The 22,713-nt window shown below is 34.9% G+C and overlaps 1 protein-coding gene across 2 annotated transcripts in view; it reads left to right on the top strand.

The window, feature by feature from the left end:
• Positions 1-22,713, top strand: part of BRINP3 (BMP/retinoic acid inducible neural specific 3) — a 459,847-nt gene that overhangs the window by 18,359 nt on the left and 418,775 nt on the right. For both annotated transcript variants that reach the window (XM_065936721.1, XM_065936720.1), the window contains exon 2: positions 3,477-3,762. In XM_065936721.1, coding sequence (XP_065792793.1) covers positions 3,527-3,762 — 236 coding nt within the window. In that variant the 5' untranslated portion in view covers positions 3,477-3,526. The remainder of the gene's footprint in view (positions 1-3,476; positions 3,763-22,713) is intronic.

Genomic DNA, 22,713 nt, shown 5'->3' on the forward strand with positions numbered 1-22,713 from the left:
CCTTACATGTTCCGTAAAGTATTGTACATTGACACTGTTATTTCCTTAATTGCTCTCTTAGGTACTTATGCCTTGGGGTGGCAGAAAAGTCGGAAATGACTTATAAACAACAAGAAAAAGAGAACAGAAATCTGTTTGGGCTTCCCTGGTGACTCAGCTGGTAAAGAATACCCCTGCAATACAGAAGACCTGGGTTCGATCCCTGGATTGGGAAGATCCCCTGGAAAAGGGAATGGCTACCCACTCCAGCATTCTGGCCTGGAGAATTCCGTGGACTGTATAGTCCATGGGGTCACAGAGTGTCGGACATGACTCAGCGACTTTCACTCACTAGGCATTTATTTAGGAATAGTAAACTTAAGATCATTTTGTACTATCCCTGCACTCCAGGGAATGGAACTGATGAATTATTTATAATTTTCACTTTCATAATACCTCATGATTTATTTTCCTAGAGGTACCTCTGAGTTCAGCTGTTTACTTGTGACTTTCAAATATCCTCAAAGGAATTCTGCTCATTACTTTTGCCATTGGTAATATAGCTCACAAAGTTATCATATTATAATAAAGACAATTCAGTAATAATTTTAAAATAAGTACTCATGTACAAGGGTAATTCACATGTGCAATTACCTGCTTTTGTGAAAAATCAGGTTAATGATGTCCTTTTGTTTGTGAATATGGAGCCTAATGGTCCTTGTTCTCAGGATTTTTGAAAGCCTAAATATAATAATGTGTTAATGTATTTACTTGTCTTCTTGTTTTGTAACTCTTCAACGTTATTTCTTAAAGAAGACTTCAGTAGAACTGTTAGGTATCATATTTGGGCCATTGTTGTTGCTGTTGTTTAGTTGCTGAGTTGTATCCTCACGGACTCTGTGACCTCTGTGACCTCACAGACTCTAGCAAGCCAGGCTTCTCTGTCCATGGGGATTTCCTGGGCAAGAATGCTGGAGTGGTTGCCATTTCCTTCTCCAGGGGATCTTTCTGACCAGGGATTGAACCTGTGTTTCCTGCAGTGGCAGGTGGATTCTGTACTGCTGAATAATTATAATAGAATGATTATATCATTATAATAGAATGATTATGATATCATTATAATATAATGATTTCTATAAATCCCCCAAATTACTTAAATTTGGGTAGGATTCTTATTCCCATGTGCTAATAAACTGTTTTGTCAGAAAAACACATTTCTAAAGAGAAGTGGGGAACATGTACACATATCAGAAGTTGAAGAAACACAAATAAATATATTACTAACGTTTTTAGGCAGTTTCCCTGTATATAATTTAAGAAAATCTTTTCATCTTCCTATCTATTAAAAGTAAAAATTATGAAGATCTTGACACATCTTCAACCTATTTGTAAAGAAAATATTAAAAGCAGTCATTCTGGGTAATTATATACTAAAAAATTACAGAATTTTAGGATTGTACCTTAAGTGCCATCTGGGTCAATCATATCCTACTTTTATGTTAATAACATGCTGTATTTTAACAAAATCATGTGCTTGACCTTAAAGAATTGGATTTAACTTGATAGTGTATAATTATATGATTTTGTACCAGTATAAAATATGGTTTAAAACACTCCTAATGTCCTTACTACATGCTAGGTGCTATTCTAGGTACTTTAGGTAAGAAAATACAACTTTTTGGTAGCAATGATTGTGTTATTTATTTGAATATATTTGATCAACAAAATAAAAATGTGTTTCACAAAGATAAATGTTTGTTAGTCATCGATGTGTTAATACTTTACCATTATATATAATAATAATTATTAGTTTATGAATAAAAATGAAATGTATTATTTTTAAAGTAAATGGTATAGTTTCCACATAAGAAAAACAATATGGAAGAAAAATCTATTTTCTTAATCAGAATTGAAAGTTATGACCTGAATCATTTGACAGTGTTATGTTTATACAAATAATTAATGGAGATTCAGTGTCTTTTAACTCCTATTCCAAAATCTTTTTATTATATGATATTGTCCTTTCTTATGATAAATCATTTTTAAAACATCGTCACTTGTAAGGTGTCCCACATTGTTTACAGATGAGGTCATTTTTTAGTTATCACATTTTAAATTACTACAGAAACAACTCATACTATTGGGATGAATTAGATAGTATATGGATATTGGACCTTATAATTATATAGAGGCTGAAATTGAACCTGATGACCTAGGTCAATCATATCATATCATTGTTTTGAGATACTTTTTAGTTGCAAAATTGTGGTATATCTTTCATATTGAAATAGCTTAGGATTAAATTATGAATTAAAGTTTATAACTAAAAGCAAATTAAGCTTGTCAATGAGTTTAACCTAACACCAAGGAAATATGGCAACCATTATAGTTAAAATATTTTACTTAATACTATGCATTTTGATTGTTCCCTAAAAGAGATTTTACTGACCAAAAATGCTCACAATCAAACTTTCTTGCTAGTCAGAATTTATCTACTGCAGAGTTTTATGTGCTATAAATAATAATATTGAAAAGGTTTGGTGAGATGGAAAGTAAAATTGAATTCAGATATTTGTGAAATATTTCACATAACATATAGATATTGTTTCAGTTGTTTTGTGTAAAATCATTACACTGTACCACACTGGGATGATACCTTTCGTTACTTGAGTTTTGAATGCCTATAAAATTAGTGTATATATTTTCATAGTTTATATATAATCTGCATTGTTTTGTGTATATATGAATTTTATTGATATACCTATTTATTTTTTGAATAAGACATAGATGCACATTTAAATCTTCCAGAGTCCCAGAAATTTTTAATTATGATTCTGTTTAAATAATCAGGAAAGTTTTTCCCTATCAGAATAATGGAAAAATATCTGAATAAACTTGCTTACTCCCAGTCCTACCCACCCTCACACCCATCCATCTATCTAAATATAGAGATAGATAAATGGCATATGCATAAACACACACACAAAATTATTTATGTATTCTAAGACCCACAGTTCCATTCCATCTTAGTTTATCTATATTAAGGATAATTTTAATTAATTTAAAGCCTTTCTCTAAAAGAAGTAAAGGATAAAATACATGTAGTTTTAAAATTTATAGCAGAATTTATTAAATAAACATATCCAGTGTTTCTTTTGAAATTGTTCAGTGTTGTAAAACATTTATGCTGAAAAAGTAATTAAAAATTGCTGATGATCGTTGCTCAGAGTGGCTTTAGTGTTCCACTGTATGATGTTGCCCTGACAAGGTTTGTTGGAACTCGGTGACTTATTTTCCAACAAATAAAGAAACCTAAGCATGAAAGAGCTCTGGGAAAAAAGAAGTCATTTTGGTGTACTACTTGCGGTTGACTTTTGCTATCATCTAATTTGAGACAATGGTATTAGACTTTTTAAAAAGGATTTTCCACCTCAGCACCTTAACTGCCAGAAAAGAACCTTCCAGGGGCTAACTAATTGCCTGTGTATTTTGTCTAGGTGTTGAGGGAAAGCTAAGAGAATGAAGGCTCTAAGTCCCCAGAGGAAGCATGATATGGCGAAGCAGAGCTGGTGCTGAATTGTTCTCTCTGATGGCTCCATGGGAGTGGATAGCACTGAGTCTTCATTGCTGGGTTTTAGCGGTTGCTGCTGTTTCGGATCAGCATGCCACAAGCCCCTTCGACTGGCTCCTCTCTGATAAGGGACCCTTCCATCGTTCACAGGAATACACAGATTTTGTGGACAGAAGCCGGCAGGGATTTAGCACAAGATACAAGATATACAGGTATGAAGCAAAGGGAAAGAAATGGCACCTTCCTTAAGGTGGTGGATAAGTAAGTTGCTGTAAGGGCAAGTTTCAGATGGGAAAGGGTTTTATATGAAGGGTTATTAATTGCCATTCACCACGGTAAGGTTTTCTGGTTATTGCAAAGTATTTCTTGTAGATGCAACTTCTTCCAAAAACTGGATAATGGTGACCACTTGTGAACCACTCCCAAATTCTACCCTGCTACCCTGCTGTAAATTTCAGTTCACTGTGAGGCTGTGTTTATCATTTTAAATACTGAAAATTTTAAATCAGAATTTCTTGAATGGCATTTCCTTTCTACCTTGCACCATGCTTTGTTACCTTTTTTAACTTAAATGGAAATGGTATCTTCTAGGAATCACTGAGCAGTTGAGTCACCTCATCATTTTTTACCTTCAAGGTAATTGCACATTCAGAAGCTGGAGGAAATGGCCATGGGATAAAAAGGGAAATGCACATAAATAGGATTTGGGAGCAAGGGCCAAGAAAAAGGAAGAGATTGAGATATATGGCCTTTAACTTTCACTGCTCTTCTAAGCGTGAATCTAAATAAGTTACACAAAAGGAGTCATATATTAAATCTGTCAGACTGCTTGCTTCCCACAAGTGCAGTGAATCCATTAAGTAGAGGGGTATACAAGTGGTTGCCTGAATGGGTTAGATTGCATTGATCTATGCCATAAAGAACATTTTATGAAGGTTATTGGTTTGGTTTGTTTTTTCATGATAGAAGTTTACAATTCCCAATGATTGGTTTAGCATGCATGCAGAAGCAACATTTTGTTTTGTATTGGTGTCTGTATCTGTGTAGTTCCTGTTACATAAATATTTTATTTTATGTTATACGTGCACCAGAGGGCACTGTGCTTCTGGTCTGTATGTAGTCTTTTATATAGCATTCTGAGAAATGTATAGATCCGATCAGCCATGCATATTTACAGAAGAGACTGAGGGTGTACTGAACATGTTCTGTAAGGCATCACACAATTCTTGCTCTATGCGAGTGTGTGTGCCTTTATTCCAGGCAGCCAGGGCACTGTCACAAGTCTGCAAAAAAGAATTATTCTACTTTAGTAAATGAAATGACAAATATTAAAGATTTCCTTTCTGAAATGCACCAGGAAGCAGTCAATATATTATGATTCCAGTTATAATCATTTTTACATGTTTTTGTGGGTTTAGCCAGCTTTCACAGACTGAGTGAAGCTATTAAATTTCAGAGAGTGAGACTGTCTTCTATTTCAGCATCTGCAGAAAAATTTTTAACAGTCTCTCAAACAGACGGATGCCAGAGCATGTCTCCATGATCTGTGGCATCTCTGTTGGGAGGTCTGAGGTGTTGTCTTGTGTGTGACTGTTGAGTTTGGATTATCGATTGATTGGCTGTGAGTTGCTAACATGGCTTGACATGTGTACAGAGGTTCTTGGCTGAATGAAAGAGGCAATCTGTGGATCACCACAGTGAAAGGTAATAAACAAAACAATGTCTTAGAATTGGTTTGTAGGGTTCATGCATTCCCTGTTGTTTTCATGTTTCTCTATTCATAAAGACCTTCAGTAACTCTCTACTCCTCATCCTTATGTTTTTACTGTTGTGGTTTGAATAAACGTAAATGGGAATTGTTTCTTTATAAACAATGGAATAACATGTCCCTGTCCTTCTGCCTGGACCAGACTACAACTTCTGTAACCTTTGACACATTGGCTGATGATGCTATTGTCAGTGATGGTTGCTATAAAATGAACGGTATAGTATACTCAAGAAGATTCCATTTGCCTTGGCACTGTGAGATATTTCATCTGTCCGAGTATTTCCTCACATTTCAGAGAATGCTGTCTACCTATCTGTTTGACATAATAGATGGTTATATGGGTATGAGTTTTTCCTAGTGAAGTTGACCTTATTTTTGAGAACTCAAGAATCTAAATTCAAAGATTAGAATGTCTTTCTGGCTTTGTTTAGTTCTTACCTCTGTTTTTAATATTTGTCTTAATCAGTCTTAGAAATTTATGTTTCATAAGTGTTTAATTACTGAACTAGTGAATATCTAAGACACATAAGTGGAAAATTAGTATTTTTCACTATTAAGCACTAAATTTATCATGTTAAGGGACCACATCATTTTGAAAAGTGATCAAATTCTATAGGTGCTTATTACTGTCATAATCTTCTTTTTGCGAGTTATTGCATTGACATAATATCTGAAATGCTTTAGTTATAAATGTACAACACGCTAAGCCTGAATAATTAGGTCAAATTTCTTTCAGTTGTCAGTCTTCATTTTATCTTCTTTTCCAGTAACATATTTTTCTTTTCACCTCAAATATAGAACAACAAGAGCATAACAACTGATCATTGCTAGAATCATAATTAGGACTTAAAGTGAAAGGAACCATCATTATTTTCTTGATAGTATGCCTCTGTGTCAACTATCAAGTCTTATTTTTAAATTGAAATATTTATATTTTTAGGTTTTATTCTGAAGCTACGTTAAAAATATGAAGGGATTACTCTATGAGCAGATCATTGAATTGAAGACCTAGAATGAGATTGCTAACACTTAAATTGTTATTTGGTTAAGTATTAAAGATTGGATTTTCTGCTATATATTAGCTAAAGATTGATAATGGAACTTAGGGTAAGCATTTTAAGTAAGGGTTCTCACTTTCAGAAAGTGGACTATTCCTGGAGACATTTTGCCCCATGTGAAGCTTTCGAAGAGGAGCACCCTTGGCCCCTGAATAAATGGAAGCCTTGTGATGGCAGTTATCATGGTCTAGAAACACCCTCAGGCTGTAGGCCCACCAGCAAATGTATCATTTCTTCCAGACCACAGAAATCCTCATCCTTTCAATAAATGACAGGGGCTCTGAACAAGGGACACGCTTTTAGTATTTCTGACACCATTATCGCGAGCCAAGGATGTGAATTCTAAGATAAAATAGATGGTGACTTTTATCCCGCAAAAAAGATATTTCACATGTATAAATCTTCAATATACTTTGCTGGAAAATAAAAGTCCCCCTCCCCCACCAACTTCTACCATTCTTTGTTTAACCACATGTGTGAGAAAGTCATGGGGGGAAGTAATGATGCTTTTCTTATAACTTTAAAGAATAATATTGCTATGTACCATTTTACTACAACTTAGCTTGCTTCCTCAGAGCGATTTTTCAAAGCAAAATTTGAGTGAGAATAAGAGACAATAGGGATAAATATGATGCCTTATTGGTCTTCTTGGTAATGTTCCCTGAGAAAAATTATATTTAAATAATGACTTGGAAGGGATAAGAAGTCTAGGAAAAAAGTAAGTATATGGATACTTCATGACAGGGGTATAATGAAATAGTGTGTGGGGGAGGGGAGGGTTTTAAATAAATGGTTCTGCAGTTTGTGTAGCCATGTGTGAAAAGCAGAGCTTCTCAGATGGCTCAGTGGTAATGAATCCAACTGCAATGCAGGAGATGCAAGAGATGCAAGAGACGTGGGTTCAGTTCCTGGGTTGGGAAGATCCTCTTAGGATCTTCTTAGTAGGAGGAAATGACAACCTACTCCAGTATTCTTGCCTGGAAAACCCTGTGGACAGAAGAGCCTGGTCAGCTATAGTCCACGGGGTCACAAAGAGTCCTACATGACTGAATGACTGACAGCAGACACATGAGAAAAATAGAAATGAGATCTCTTTCCAGTACCACATTCACAAATCTACTTTATAGGGAATAAAAATCTAAATAAGAAAAGCAAAAATATTAAATTTCTAGGGAAAAAACAGAGGAAAACACTTTAAGATATGTAAGTACTTCTTAGAGTTCAAAGTATTAAACAACCAAAAACCCTGATCAATTCAGGTATATTAACATTAACAAGAGTGTAGCCACCAGCAGGATCCTGGATGAATCTCCCAAGCAGAATGTTAAGTTCAAGAAACATAACACAGGAAACATTTGCACATAGTCTGATTCTATTACACGAAGTTCACAAAACAGGTAAAACTAAATTATATTTAGATATGCATACCTAAACATGGTTGATAAAAGCTAAAAAAATCCCCAAGGAAAGGACTATAATAAAAGTCAAGACGGCAGTTATCTCCATGAGGACGGGAGAAGGATGGGATTTTTAAGGGAAAATGAGTGATCTCTAAAATAATAACAATACTCAATTTTTTAAACTGCTTAGTTGTTACACTCATGTATAGACTCTAAACATTTTAGACAATTTTTCGTATGGATTTTGCATTTCATAATCATTTCATTCTTTTAATATGTGATTTTTACTGTAGCCTTTTATTGATGATACTGTATCAATTTCAAAATGTTACCACCCAGAGATTTTAAATAGTATGTCTGTCGAGTGCTCAGGCCTGGTGCACTGGGAGGAACCAGAGGAGTCGGGTGGAGAGGGAGGTGGGAGGGGGGATCGGGATGGGGAATACGTGTAACTCTATGGCTGATTCGTGTCAATGTATGACAAGGCCCACTGAAATGTTGTGAAGTGATTGGCCTCCAACTAATAAAATAAAATTAAAAAAAAATAAATAGTATGTCTGTAAACAGTAGACATATTAATCATTTTACCACAATTAAGTAAAAACAAAAGTTTTCATAGATAATTGACCACATCTTTGGAATTAAATCTTCTAATGTATAAAAACAAATCCTTTGCACAACTTACATCTTTCTATGTTTACATGTATTAGTTAGCTTTGTTCAATAAATATATCCTCGATTTATTTGCCAGAGATCTAATAAAATTGCGTTAGATTGTTACAGTCACATCTCCTGGTGAGTCAGATCTCCCCGTCTCCACAACTTTGCATATTTTCCCCACTATTGGCTTTGGGCTTGGCCTTCACCTTCTTTTGTCAGGGTGGCATCAGCAAATATGATGCAAGTAGAAGCTTATAAAAGTGTCTGTGCACTTGCCTTGCACAGAATCAGATCTGAAAACAACCTTTGAAGAAATTCAGTCTAGATCGATAGAGCAGAAGAAACCACCCAGAGCAGAGAGGAACCAGGCCAAATAACGTGCTTTGGACCTGACAGCCCCCAGACAGAAACAATCACCACATGAGGAAGTGGGGCCATCCCAGGATATTCAGACCTAGCTGATCTGGTAGAAAACTGAAAACCACATTAGTGATCAGGCATACTGGAAGAACCAGACAGCTGAGCCCAGCTCATAATGGTCATTCATTCATGGAATCATTAATAAGCAAACACCAAATCTTTCTCTAAGCCTCTAAGTTTTGGGAAGGTTTTCTATGTGCCACATATAATTGATATAAGTATTTTTTCATCAGAATATAAATTGGCCAGGTATTTATTAGTGATATAAATAATATGGTAATCATGTCATTTACAAAAGAACATTAAGAATGTATATGTTTTTTTAAAGAAAAAAGGAGATTCTGGTTTAAAATGTCTTCAATATAGCAGCTCTTCATAGCATCACTTTAAATTTTCTATTCAAACTAGTGTAAATTCAACAGTTCAGTCTGACTCAGTCATGGCTGACTCTTTGCCACCCCATGGACTGTAGCATGCCAGGCCTCCCTGTCCCTCGCCAATTCTGGGAGTTTACTCAAACTCATATCCATTGAGTTGGTGATGACATCCAACCATCTCATCCTCTATTGTCCCCTTTTCCTCCTGCCTTCAATCTTTTCCAACATCAGGGTCTTTTCCAATGAGTCAGCTCTTCACATCAGGTGGCCAAAGTATTGGAGTTTCAGCTTCAGCATCAGTCCATTGAAAGCTCATAACACAGTAACTTGGTTGGTATTCAACTTTGTGCCAGAATATGAGAAGCATTTTAATGGTTATATGAATCAGTGATTAGCAAATATATTTTAATGCTTACGATAGAGCAAGCCCAGTAGTCTTGACAGAGATGACACTTACTGTAAATACAGTTGGGAATTATATCATTACTATCAGCTACCTGCTCAGAAACCCAGAGTTGGCTCCAGATAGGAGCTATGAAGTTGTCTCTCTCCTGCAGAACTCTGCCTTGTGATGTAACCAGAGTGTAAGTTTTCAATTTCTCTCTGTTCCATGATATTTGGAGATGGTAGTTCCCAAGAATAGTGTGGTAGGTAGAGATTTTGGCAGATAAGCATGACCCAAGATCCCCTGGAGAAGCGATTGGCTACTCACTCCAGTATTCTTGGACTTTCCTGGTGTCTCAGATGGTAAAGAATCCATCTGCAATGCAGGAGACCTGGGTTCAATCCCTGGGTTGGGAAGATCCCCTGTGAGGAGAGCATGGCAATCCATGCCGGTATTCTTGCCTGGAGAATCCCCATGGACAGAGGAGCCTGGCGGGCTACAGTCCATGGGGTCACAAAGAGTTGGACACAATTAGGCACAGCACAACATGCCATATTTGGGACATACTTATATTAAAAAACAGTTTGTTTATTTACACTCCATTTTTACTAGTTGCATGTTTTATTTGCAACACCTGGCCAGTCTAGGAGGAAATAAGTGATTACTGACATCAACAATTATGTATCAGTGACAAAGATGCCCAGAAGTAAATTTGGAACAGGAAAGGGAAGAGCCCAGAATGCAGTGAAATCTATCTTTGTAGCATTTAAGTGTAGTGGTAAAATTTATATTTATTTAAATTCTAAAAATAGGAACTGGGAAAATAAGTTTGAATATTATTGCAAACTTTAAGGGTAGATATAAAAAATCAGCATTACATCTTAAATGTCCTTGCCACATATAAAAACAAACATATACAAATTTAAAGGTTAAATAAAAATGATAAACATAACTTAAAACAAGATGGCTACAGAAAAATATAGTTAATGTCATGAATGTAAATATTTCAAGCTCCAAAAATAGTTGGAGTAAAACATTTACTTAAATATGATACTTATAGTAAAGTTACCTAAAACAAAATTGCACCTAACAGAAAAGCCCATAAAATATAAAAAAAAATGATCTAATATATTAAAATCCATATGATACTCTCTAGAGGATAATAGTGTTTTATGGAGCATGTATATCTTCCCTGATGGCTCAGCGATAAAGAATCTGCTTACCAACGCAGGAGACATTGGTTCAACCACTGGATTGGGAAGATTCCCTGGAGAAAGAAATGGAAACCCTCACCAGTATTCTTGCCTGAAAATTTCCATAGAACTGAAGGAGCCTGGTGGGCTACAATCCATGGGGTTGCAAAAGCGTTGGATGCAATTTAGCTACTAAACAGCAACAACAAATGGAACATCCATATAGTTTAAACTAAGAAAGGAGTAAAGATGGAACTAAATACTGTGGTTTTATTAAGTGATTATGCTTTTACATGTTATGTCATTTAATCACCAACCCTCTTAAAATAATTCCCAGTTTAAGGTTAGCAAAATAAAAACTTAAACACTTTTCCCTTTTGTTTACCCCTCCTATCCCTTGAATATCTGTCCTTGTACCTTTGATACTGCCCTAAAATCACCTGTTGTCTCCGCTGAGGTATGAGTGCCTTGGAGGCATGACCTTTCTAGTTTCTATTTTATTTTTAAAATTTTATATACCTCATCTTATTTCTTTATTTCTATTTGCCTAGTTGCTCACTTTACATTTGGGCTGCTTGGTTTCAAAATCAAGCTCATCTTATTGAAAATATACCCTCTTGAATGTAAGCGAGGAGATTTGAATTGATTCTTCATCACTAACCAAACTGTTTAACCTCAGGCTTGTAAGTTAATTTCTCAGGCTTCAGTATTCTCTTTTGTAAAGTTAAGGATGCTTTAGATTTCTAAAGATCCTTTGAGTTATAAACTTCAGGGTTAGCAATCCCAAAAGCAAAATATTGAAACAAATTGATAAGCATGAAAATGAAAATCAATTATGGTTAATTCTCCTATCTGCAGCCTTTTGTCTTTTGCAAAAGTCACTTATAAATACTTTTTAAAAATGTCTAAAGATCTCTCAGATTACTCTGTGTTCATGGGTACCTAAACCTAAATTTTGTAATAACTTCCATTGTCCTCATTACTTCAGTTCTTTTTGTTTTGTGTATGTTATACTGTAGGGGCTATTGTGAGGAAGCTAATTTTCCTAGTTGGTTGATTTTCCATAAATCCTTCCATTAGTCTGTTAGCACAATACCGTTCAGTGGTAAATTAAGGAGAGTATTCTAGCTAGTGAGTTTATACATAAATAATATATCTACTCAACAACTATAATTACACCTTCAATTTTGAGAGTAAACCATAAAATAAATTTTAATTTTTGGTATTCAATTCTAATTCACAATTGAATCTGCATATGAATTCATACTTTGTATCCTTTAGTTGACACTGGGAAAAATTCAGTGAGGAAGAAAATAGAAATAATAATTCAAGGCTTTAGGAGTTATAATGAAATTTCAGAAAAGCTAGTTCCTAATGGGGATTGTATATAGCCTCATGATAAGTAAAATACATTGCTTTGCAACAATTAATAGCATTTATAATTAATAATATTTAGCTTAAAGTACAGTCACATTTGTTTCTGTTATATTGAAAAAAATGAACAGAATTCCTAGTTCATACAATTATTTATAGAGGAGAAAATAACAATTATGATTTTTTGACATTCAGACAAATACATTATTTGATTATTTATTTCTCTAGTTTCATCTAACCAAGCACTCTAATTCTTTACTACTCTTGTCTCTGTGATCTTCTCATCAATTTAATTGCCAACATTATCAGTGTTGTTTCCTCTTGTTATCATTGCTCTGTGGATTTTGAATTGCTAGCATGCATTTTTTTTTTAAACTGGGCACTATTCCAAAAATGCAAAGTTTAAAATTCAAGTGAAAAAGCTGAGTAATAATAGTTTTTAAAGAGTTTCCTTGGCTTATTTCTTGAGAGTGTGTGTGTGTGTGTTTAGAATGACTGTTATGAAAAAAAAGTCTTTAGCATTGTATTTCTCATTGTAAGTAAAAGGTCCTAAAATGGCATTTATTATGTCTTCTTTGTTTTAATATAAAAGTAATGGTGCTAGTGGTAAAGAATCTGCCTGCCAATGCAGGAGACCTAAGAGATGCAGGTTTGATCCATGGGTCGAGAAGATCTGCCTGGAGGAGGGCATGCAATGCACTCCTGTGTCCTTGCCTGGAGAATCCCATGGGTAGAGGAGCCTCATGGGCTACAGTCCATAGGTTTGCAAAGAGTCGGATATAACTGAAATGACCCAGTGTACATGGATGCAATTGCTATTTAATTGCAGTATTTTAAAAAATTTCCAACTTTTAAAATATTAGGTATAAAATTAATATTAGGTTACTGTTGTTTTTATTTTAACAAGCATATAACATGAATAGCAGTAAAAGAATCCTCACCTTCATATTATAACTTCCAAAGTTAAAGCTGTAATTTATACTGAATATTAATGATTTTTGGTAGAATACGTTTATTCAGTTTCTATCGGCAAACCATTCTTTTCTAGAAGTAACAACTTTTAGTTATTTTTGAGATTACTTTTTCTATAAATTGCTTATTTTCCCTATTATTTTCAACTGGAATTATAATTCCATAATTAGACTTAGGATGTAAACTGAAGTTCATTTGGCCTAGAGAAGAGTCTTATGTCAATTAATTAGTAATTATTTATCCTTGGAATTTGCCTCAGACTGAAGTGATATATGAAATACATAGATGTCCAGCAAGTGTTGGTTGAAAAAGATACTCAAAGAGTGAACATGCTGTGTTTATTTTCCTTTCATCTATCTCTTTAAATATTCCAGTAAACAAATGCCATGTAAATGCAAAAAGTGTACTATTTATTGTATCAAAAAACAGGAAAAATATTAATAAACCATTTTAGTTTAAGAGTAAAAGCTTGTAGCCTTGATTATAGGTGTAGGAGACAGTTTCATGCTGTTTGGTTACTATTAAAGAATTACTAAAGCTTTTTGGGATGATTTACCCATGGTCAAGGCAGAGTTTTCACAATATGTGGAAGTAGTTCACTTATGTACAAGTCTGTTGTGAAGGCACCAGTATCTCTAAATCCCAATATATATTTGCAGACATGATTACTTTTGTGTCTGTCTCTACTTTTTTTTTTAGTAGTCTTCTCTTTTCCAAATAAGTGCAGGCTTTTTGTTCTCTTCCTTTTTGACAGTTGAAAAGAGGCATCGAGAATGGCTTGCCTTCATTTGCAAGTCCTTTTTCTAATAGACGTTTCCTTGGCTGCTCACTTAAACAGTTATTAACAGCTAGCTCACTAATTAAACTACCTCCCTGTCAGTCTGAAATTATCAAAGGCTGGACTTGGCTGTGGGTTTGTGCGTGGCTGTCTTATCTTAAAGACACACACTACTATTGCTCCAAAACAGAATAGAACATTCGATTTAAATAAACACACCCATTTAAAGTTATAAAGCAATTCCTCACAAAATGCAATCTTTAAATGATTATTCGTTGTATAAAAGTGTTTTTTTTACAACAATCACTAAATCCATTACACATAAGAATACTTTTTCATCCTTATAAAAGCCAAGGGATAATAACTTTCTTTGCATTTATCATTTCAGAAGATAAACTTTTTAAAACGTAAAGTCAAAGATTCTAATGATTAAAAATGTCTTTAGCGTTCATCTGTTCAAATCAATGATATTTAATTCATGCTGTGCAATCCCTATGTATAATACTACAATTGTCATCAACCCTTTCTTTCAATGTTTCAGTGGATTGAGAACTCACTCTTTCCCAAGATAGCAGAATCAGTGGATGAAACATGACACTTGGGAATGCCTTCCTGGGCAAGAGTCACAATTTGTGAGCTTGCATCTTCTAACCATTGTACCAAATCTATCTCTTCATTGTTTATTCACATCATAGTACCCAGGTATCCTATTCATCTTCAGTTTTGTAGAAATCATACCTCTCTGTATATGGCAGCCTAACTCTTCTATCTGGAGAGCACTGCATGTGTGTCTATATCTCATTGAATGTAATATAAAAGCATTTTTGGCCTGTTTGACAAATTTATCAAGAAAATCTGTTCTTGATTATTATCATCCAATATCCTCCTTATTTCAAATCTGCACATTTGAAAATAATATCTTCTATATAAATGAAATTATTTTAAAAAACATTTGAAAAGCCTATGGATGTAAAAATATTTTTTAAAAATATAGCAGAATAAGAGTAAAAACAGAACTTTGAACCGCATTGTGAGAAACCTTCCAGCTAGATATATTTCAGTTCTTGCAAAGTTCAAAGCGCTATATCAGAAAGTTCAAAATCCCAGTGTCCTGAAATTGAGCCATTTTTCTCTTAGCAATTTAGGTTTCAAAACTTGTCCTGCCCTGGACAGACATGAGGCTTTAGTTTTTATTTTAGTATTCAATGTAAACATTCATATGTTGCATTTCAAGGGCACTGATGTGTTTGATTATGAGTTGATGACTTAGACTCCACTGAAGATATAACATAAGGTACACTGTATATATTAATACCTCATTTTCCATCTAAAATCTGAAAAACCGAACTCGGATACACTTCACTCAAGGGCTTCAGATAAAGCAGTGTGGCTCTGTATTAATCTTCAGGCTTTTCTGTAGTGTCCCCATAAAGGATATTATTTTTGACTGTGTTAAACGCAAACAAGGTACAGTTGGATCCCACAGCGTGTGCTTTATGGCCTCATAAAGCTGGGCAGGGAGGGAGTAAGGGCAGGTCTAGCGGAGGGGCTGGGAAAGGAGGGCCTAGGATGTGCCGGGTGTCTGGGGGGCTCAGTGGATGGGGGATGGGGCCTGAGGTGCTGCTGAGACCACCCTTCCAGAGGGAGCCTGACTGTGGGATCTCAGAAGTTACCCCGGGTGACGAGGAGATGAGAAACACTCATTGCCCTGGGTGCCAGAGGCCCCTGGCCCCAAGCTCGTGTGTAAGCAACCTGGGTCACAGCACCTATCCAGTAAATCCCAATCCTCCTTGACAGCTCCCCGATAACACTCAGATATTTGATAGAATACAGACTTCTTTGTTGATCTGTTAGATTAACTATGCCATTTATGGAGGAAATGAAATGGATTTTCTAATTATTCATTTTCTTTCCTAACTTTTAAAACATGTATAGAATGCAATCTAGAACACTCTTTTTCCTTTTTAAATGTTGAAGTTATGTTTGCAAATCCTTATTTTTAGGTGTGACCATGTAATCCTTATACTGTATTGAAAAGGTTTTAAATCATTTTTTTTATTTGACCTTTAGCTTAAAGAATTAAACTACTTATTTTTTTGCATTATATTAATTTAATCCTGCTTATAGAATAGAGAGGTGAATGGAACTAAGAGTAGGATAGAGAGAACTATCCTACTTGGAACTGGAATTATAGAATCAAGGTTTCAGGCCTGTATCTATCATCTACTTTTTTGTATAAATGTATAAAATGGTATCACTTCTCTTTGTCTCTGAGTCCCTATTTATTAAATGAGGATGACAGGAAATTCTATAACTTTGTTTCTAACCGTGAGATTCTACTGAAGCGCAGTCCTTGCTGGCCTCTTTTTGACAGAAAGTGTTAGTTGCTCAGTGTTAGTTAGTTAACTCTTTCCACCTTGTGGACTCTAGCCCACCAGATTCCTCTGTCCATGGGATTCTCCAGGCAAGAATACTGGAGTGGTTAGCCATTCCCTTCTCTGGAGGATCTTCCTGACCCAGGTATTGTACCTGGGTCTCCTGCATTGCAGACAGATTTTTTTACCAAGGAGCTGCCAAGGAAGCCCCGAAATTTATTCACTTGACTGCACTGGATCTTGCTTGCAATACATGGGATCTAGTTTTCTGACCAGGCATTGAACCCGGGCCTCCTGCATTGGGAGCCTTGAGTCTTAGTCACTGAATCACCAAGGAAGTCTCAAAGAGAACTTGTGTTTGTAAACATACCATAGAACTGACTGTATAGTTTTTATTTAGGGTGATTATTTGAATTTGCTTTGAAAATAGTTTTGTAATTTAAAGACTTTTACTTAGTGAACTTGATATCTGAAAATAAAGATCTCAGATTTTTCTAGAATTTCTAAAGTTCCCGTGTAATTTTTCAAGATAAACAATCTTAGTTACTTCTAAAAAGAGAATTATATTGAAACAATGTAAGATACATGAGGTTTTCCCTTGCGGCTAAGCTGATAAAGAATCCACCTGCAATGCAGGACACCTGGGTTCGATCCCTAGGTTGGGAGGATCCCCTAAAGAAGTGAAAGGTTACCCAATCCAGTATTCTGGCCTGGAGAATTCCATGGACTCTATGGTCCATGGAGTCACAAAGAGTAGGACATGACTGAGTGACTTTCACTTAACTTTAGATACATGAATTAAAATATTAAATCTGTTGGAAGGGAAGGAACTCTCCATTGTTGATGCTGCCATGATAATTAATCATTATGTAGTTTTAGCAAGTCATGTGAATAGTTTTTTTAATTTAATAAAGAATCCATGTAAAAATTCAATGACTGCATTTTATATTTTAGCTTTCAAAAATGATTTTTGATATCTGCCTGAGGAGGTATAGTCTAGTATGTTCTTAAATACATATTATATTAGCATACTTTAGACTAAAGCAGTTTGATTCAAAGTATTTTTCTGAAAAAAGTAAGACATTGTGAGTATTCCTTTCATTTCACTAATGGGAAAAAAAAAAAAAAAAACTTCGAATGAGAATAAAATAATTGGCGTGTCACACAGAAACTTAATATCAAGAGTCCTGTTTTTGTCCCTTCTTATGGATTCAGGTGCTTTATTAGAGGAATTTGGGCTTATTGTTGATATGATATGAGGTTAGCTTTATATTTCATAAGACTGAGATTCTCTACCTCTGTTCCTGGCATCATAACTATTAAAATTGGGCCCATACTTCAGCCTTTCCTTGGCACTCTTCACATTTTGAGATTTACTGTTCAGGCTTTACATTCAAATTATCTTCTTTCTGATCCTGGCCTCAGTAATGCTTCTAAATTAGATCATCATAGAGTTAAGCATCTTTCTACCATTAATTCAAATACCAAATACCACACACACATACACATGCACACATCTTATTATGGAAAATAGTGAACTGGGACTTCTGTCTTAGAGCAAATTATTTGTTTTTAATTGAGTTATAAATCAACATGTATAATTGATTATATACATTTGATTATGTTCATTTCATTATATTCATTTCAGATGTACAACATAATGATTTGATATTTGTACACATTGCAAAATGACCATTAGAATAATTCTAGCCAACATTTATCACAATACATAGTCACAAAAATGTTTTTCTTGTGATGAGGACTCTCAAGATCCACCCTCTCAGCAAATATAAAATATAATATTATAAACTATAGTTACTATGCTGTGCATTAGTTGTGGTCTAGTTTTTGACATATTAGTCATGATCTAGTTTTTAACCTATGTCTTCTATTTGGTTAAATATAAAGGAGTTTTGTGCCATACTTTTGCTCTTTTAAACTTAAAAATAAATTGAAACTGGAAACTCATGCCTTATTAGGGTACTAGGATTTTATAAAAACAGCTTATATTAATATAACCAATTTCAGCTGAAATTTCATTTCATCTTTACTTTAATATTCATATGAACATCATGCCTGCTTATGAGCAACACATGTTTCTCTTCTCAGAAGTGTGGAAGGTGAAGAGTACAGCAAATTACTTTCACCTTTACATCTGCTGCTCTGAATCATTTCAGAGTCAAAAGAGAAGAAACATGTTCACTTTTCAGCCTCTCCCATTATGTGCCTTCACACACACACACACACACACCCCTCTGAAGATGACACCATTAAGCAGAGTAGATAGAAGGTGTGATTTCAAATCAGAAAAGACTTGGCCACATCCTAATTTGCAACAGGCAGCCAGGGCAAAAATGAAAATAAGTAAATCTCATAATAGTGGTGAAATTGTTCTCTGGAAACTGAGATTGGTGGATCCCGTAAACAAAAAGGAACTCCGCCAACAAGACTGGCATTAACCTGTTCATTACTCCTCCAGTCACTTAACTTGTATTGAGAGCTGGGAGTGCATCACTTTCAGGCTGTCTTGGGGAAGAAACATCTACTTTAGGTGAATGCCCTGCTTCTGAATGGGGGGAGTAATAACCTACCTGCATCTGTGCTAGACCCAGCAGATATCTCAGGCAAAATTACTGTTCACTAATCATTTGTGAGATTGGATTCAAATATAACAGGATTTTCTAAATGTGGATGGAATCTTTGTGAAAATTATTCCAGTGGCTTTGAACATAAAAATTCTCAGGGTATATGCCAAGTAGTGGGATTGGTGGGTCATATGGTAGATTTAGCCCTAGTTCTATGAAGCTAGAGCCTGTTTAGAAAAGAAGAGGAACCGGAGATCAAATTGCCAACATCTGCTGGATCATAGAAAAATCAAGAGATCCAGAAAACATCTACATCTGCTTTATTGACTATGCCAAAGCCTTGGAATGTGTGGCTCACAACAAACTGTGGAAAATTCTTCAAGAGATGGGAATACTAGACCACCTAACATCTCTCTTGACAAATCTGTAACCATGGCAAGAAGCAACAGCTAGGACTGGACATAGACCAACACACTGGTTCCAAATAGGCAAAGGAGTACATCAAGGCTGTATATTGTCACCCTGTTTATTTAACTTATATGCAGAGTACATCATGAGAAATGCCAGGCTGGATGAAGCACAAGCTGGAATCAAGATTGCTGGGAGAAATATCAATAACCTCAGATATGCAGATGACACCACCCTTATGGCAGAAAGCAAAGAGGAAAGGAACTAAAGAGCCTCTTGATGAAAGTGCAGGAGAGTGAAAAAGTTGGCTTAAAATTCAATATTCAAAAAACTAAGATCATGGCATCTGGTCCCATCACTTCATGGCAAAAGATGAGAAACAGTGGAAACAGTGATAGACGCTCTTTCCTTGGGCTCCAAAATCACTGCAGACGGTGACTGTAGTCATGAAACTAAAAGACACTTGCTCATTGGAAGAAAACCTATGGCCAACCTAGACAGCATATTAAAAAGCAGAGACATTACTTTGCCAACAAAAGTCAGTCTAGTCAAAGCTATGGTTTTTCCAGTGGTCATGTATGGATGTGAGAGTTGGACTATAAAGAAAACTGAGCATCAAAGAATTGATGCTTTTGAACTGTGGTGTTGGAGAAGACTCTTGAGAGTTCTTGGAATGTAAGGAGATCAAACCAGTCCATCTTGAAGGAAATCAATCCTGAATATTCATTGGAAGGACTAATGCTGAAGCTGAAACTCCAATACTTTGGCCACCAGATGCGAAGAACTGACTCATTGGAAAAGACCCTTATGTTGGGAAAGATTGAAGGCAGAAGGAGAAGGGGACAACAGAGGATGAGCTGGTTGGATGACATCACTGACTGGCTGGACATGAGTTTGAGCATGCTCTGCGAGTTGGTAATGGACAGGAAAGCTGGCGTGCTGCAGTCCATGGGGTCACAAAGAGTTGGACACAACTGATAGGCTGAACTGACTGAACTGAGAGCTTGTTATACAGAGTGAGTTAAGTCAGAAAGAGAAACAATTATCTCATATTAACCATATATGTGGAATCTAGAAAAAATAGTATAGATGAACATTTTGTAGGGAAGGAATGGAGACACAGATGTAGAGAATAGACTTGTGGGCACAGTGGAGGAAGGAGTGAGTAGGATGAATGGAAAAAGTACCATCAGCATATAAACACTGTCGTGTGTAAAATGAATAGTTGAGAAGTTGCTATATAATGCAGGGAGCCCGGGCTGGTGTTCTGTGATGACCTAGAGGAGCAGGGTGGGGGGTGGGGAGGAGGCTCAAGATGGAGGGGATAAATTTATAATTATGGCTGATCTTGTTTTTGTATGGTGAAAACCAAACCAACATTGTAAAAATTAAAAAAAAAAAAGACAAAAAACATGAGGTTTCATAAGACATTTCTCATAAAAAATCCTCTAGGTAAAAAAAAAAAACCTCTAGGTAAAAAGCCTAAACTCCGCATAGGTTACTAGTTTAACCTAACAGTAAAGTTCTACCGGTAAACTGTAAGTTTCCCCAAAGTAAGGAAACATGTTTTTTTGACAATGTAATTCTGAAAATATTGTTAATAAGTACTTCTGTGACTTTGATTTTAGTACAGTTCATCTACAGAGAGGAGTGATAAGACAAAGCAAGAGGAGAGAGAGAGAGAGAGAGAGAAAGAGAACCATTACTGGGTCATCCAATGTTTAAACAAATGAATAATGGCTTAAAAATTATTTTTAGGGTTTTCTTCTATGTTGTTTTGTAATAAAATTACATTATTTTATTTATTTTTGTAATTTTTGTAGCAGCACCTAAAACTTGTGTTTAATATTTTATAGTGATCAAAAAGTGATTCTAAAAGAATTCTTGGAGTTCAAAGAGATCTTAGAGACTGTTAATTTGGAATCTCCTCATCTTACTTTTGATTTTACTGTAGTATCTTGAGGAGTGAAGCATATACTGTTGTAAAATACCTCTACATGAGTTAGACCCCCCCAGTATTCTTTTAAGAATTACTTCTGCTGTTCCACTATGTATCTTACAAGAAAAAAATTTATAACAGAATCTAGTAGAACATTATTTTTAAAAAATTATTTACTCCCCTTCAATATGTTTTATTGTTTCTAAGTTTATTAATTATAAAATTAACTGAGTTATATTTTGATACAATTTTTAAATAAATTGTATACCAAGAAGTTTGGAATTAGACATTTTCACATATAAGCATACAAATTACTTAAACGAATAATAAGTTTTGAATGCTGGTTTCCCAAAGTACTAGCAAAATAACCTGTTGATACAGCAAAGCTGATTTTATTCCTACATCATGAATAAGTATTTTCCTTTGTAATAGAGATTTAATAACTTGCAGAGTAGAGAAGTTAAAGTTGGAATATTATTGGGATTTTCCAATTTTGGTTAATTTTTATATATGATGAGCATCTTGGCATTTTGTTGAAGAAATCAAAAGGGGTCATCTAAATTTTTAATAAAAATGTAATAATAGGAAAAACATTGTAAAAATAAGCATCTACCTTAAACAATGCTTATACACAGAATGTTTTGAGCAGTTCTCAGGTGAAGATCTGTCTCCATTAAAGGGTAGAATTTATAAAACATTTATTGTACTTGTGTAGTTATCTTACAGAGTTATCTGAGACTCTTAGCTTTCTGAGAGCAAATATAATATCTTGCTTCTCCTAGTTCCAGCGTTTACCAGTCTTGGACACACTATATGCATAATAAATACAATAATAATACAATAATAGCTTCCCCCAGATGGCATTGTCTGTACTCCACACCATGTCTTTTGCTTGTTTGCAGCCACAGACAATTGAGCCCAATAAGTCTCATAATTCTATTTGTTTAATATCATTTTCAATCAAACATATTTTCTATATTCATTATATTGCATGGGATGAATTATTCAAATGATTTTTAGGAACAATTTGATTTAAGAACAAAAGTTTTTTAAATGAATTATTAAGCACTATTATTGGTATTTGTATCATGTATTTGCCATTTATAATTCAAAGCTGTTAAGATATGCAAATTTGGATCTCCTTGTGCTCTTTTGGGAATGATAATTTATCCTGGGTAAATTTATCTATTCTGTACTATTTATCTAAGAAAGTTATGGAATTATAGCCTTCCAGGAAAGATTATTGGCCATATAAACTTTCAAATCTTTAGCTCTGGAATTGTCCACCCAAAAATTGGTGTAAGTCAAAACCAAAACAAAAATTTCATGCTTCTTCTAATTCAATAGTACTTTAATTACTGCTTATCTACATCTAACTAAGGCAAATTAGTTCCCTTAATCCATGCATGTGTTAAAAGGTTATTTTATAAAAAGGGTATGACTTTCATAGATATAGAAAATGAATGTGTGC

The sequence above is a fragment of the Muntiacus reevesi genome, chromosome 5 (genome assembly GCF_963930625.1).
Source record: "Muntiacus reevesi chromosome 5, mMunRee1.1, whole genome shotgun sequence".
Classification (NCBI taxonomy): Eukaryota; Metazoa; Chordata; class Mammalia; order Artiodactyla; family Cervidae; genus Muntiacus; species Muntiacus reevesi.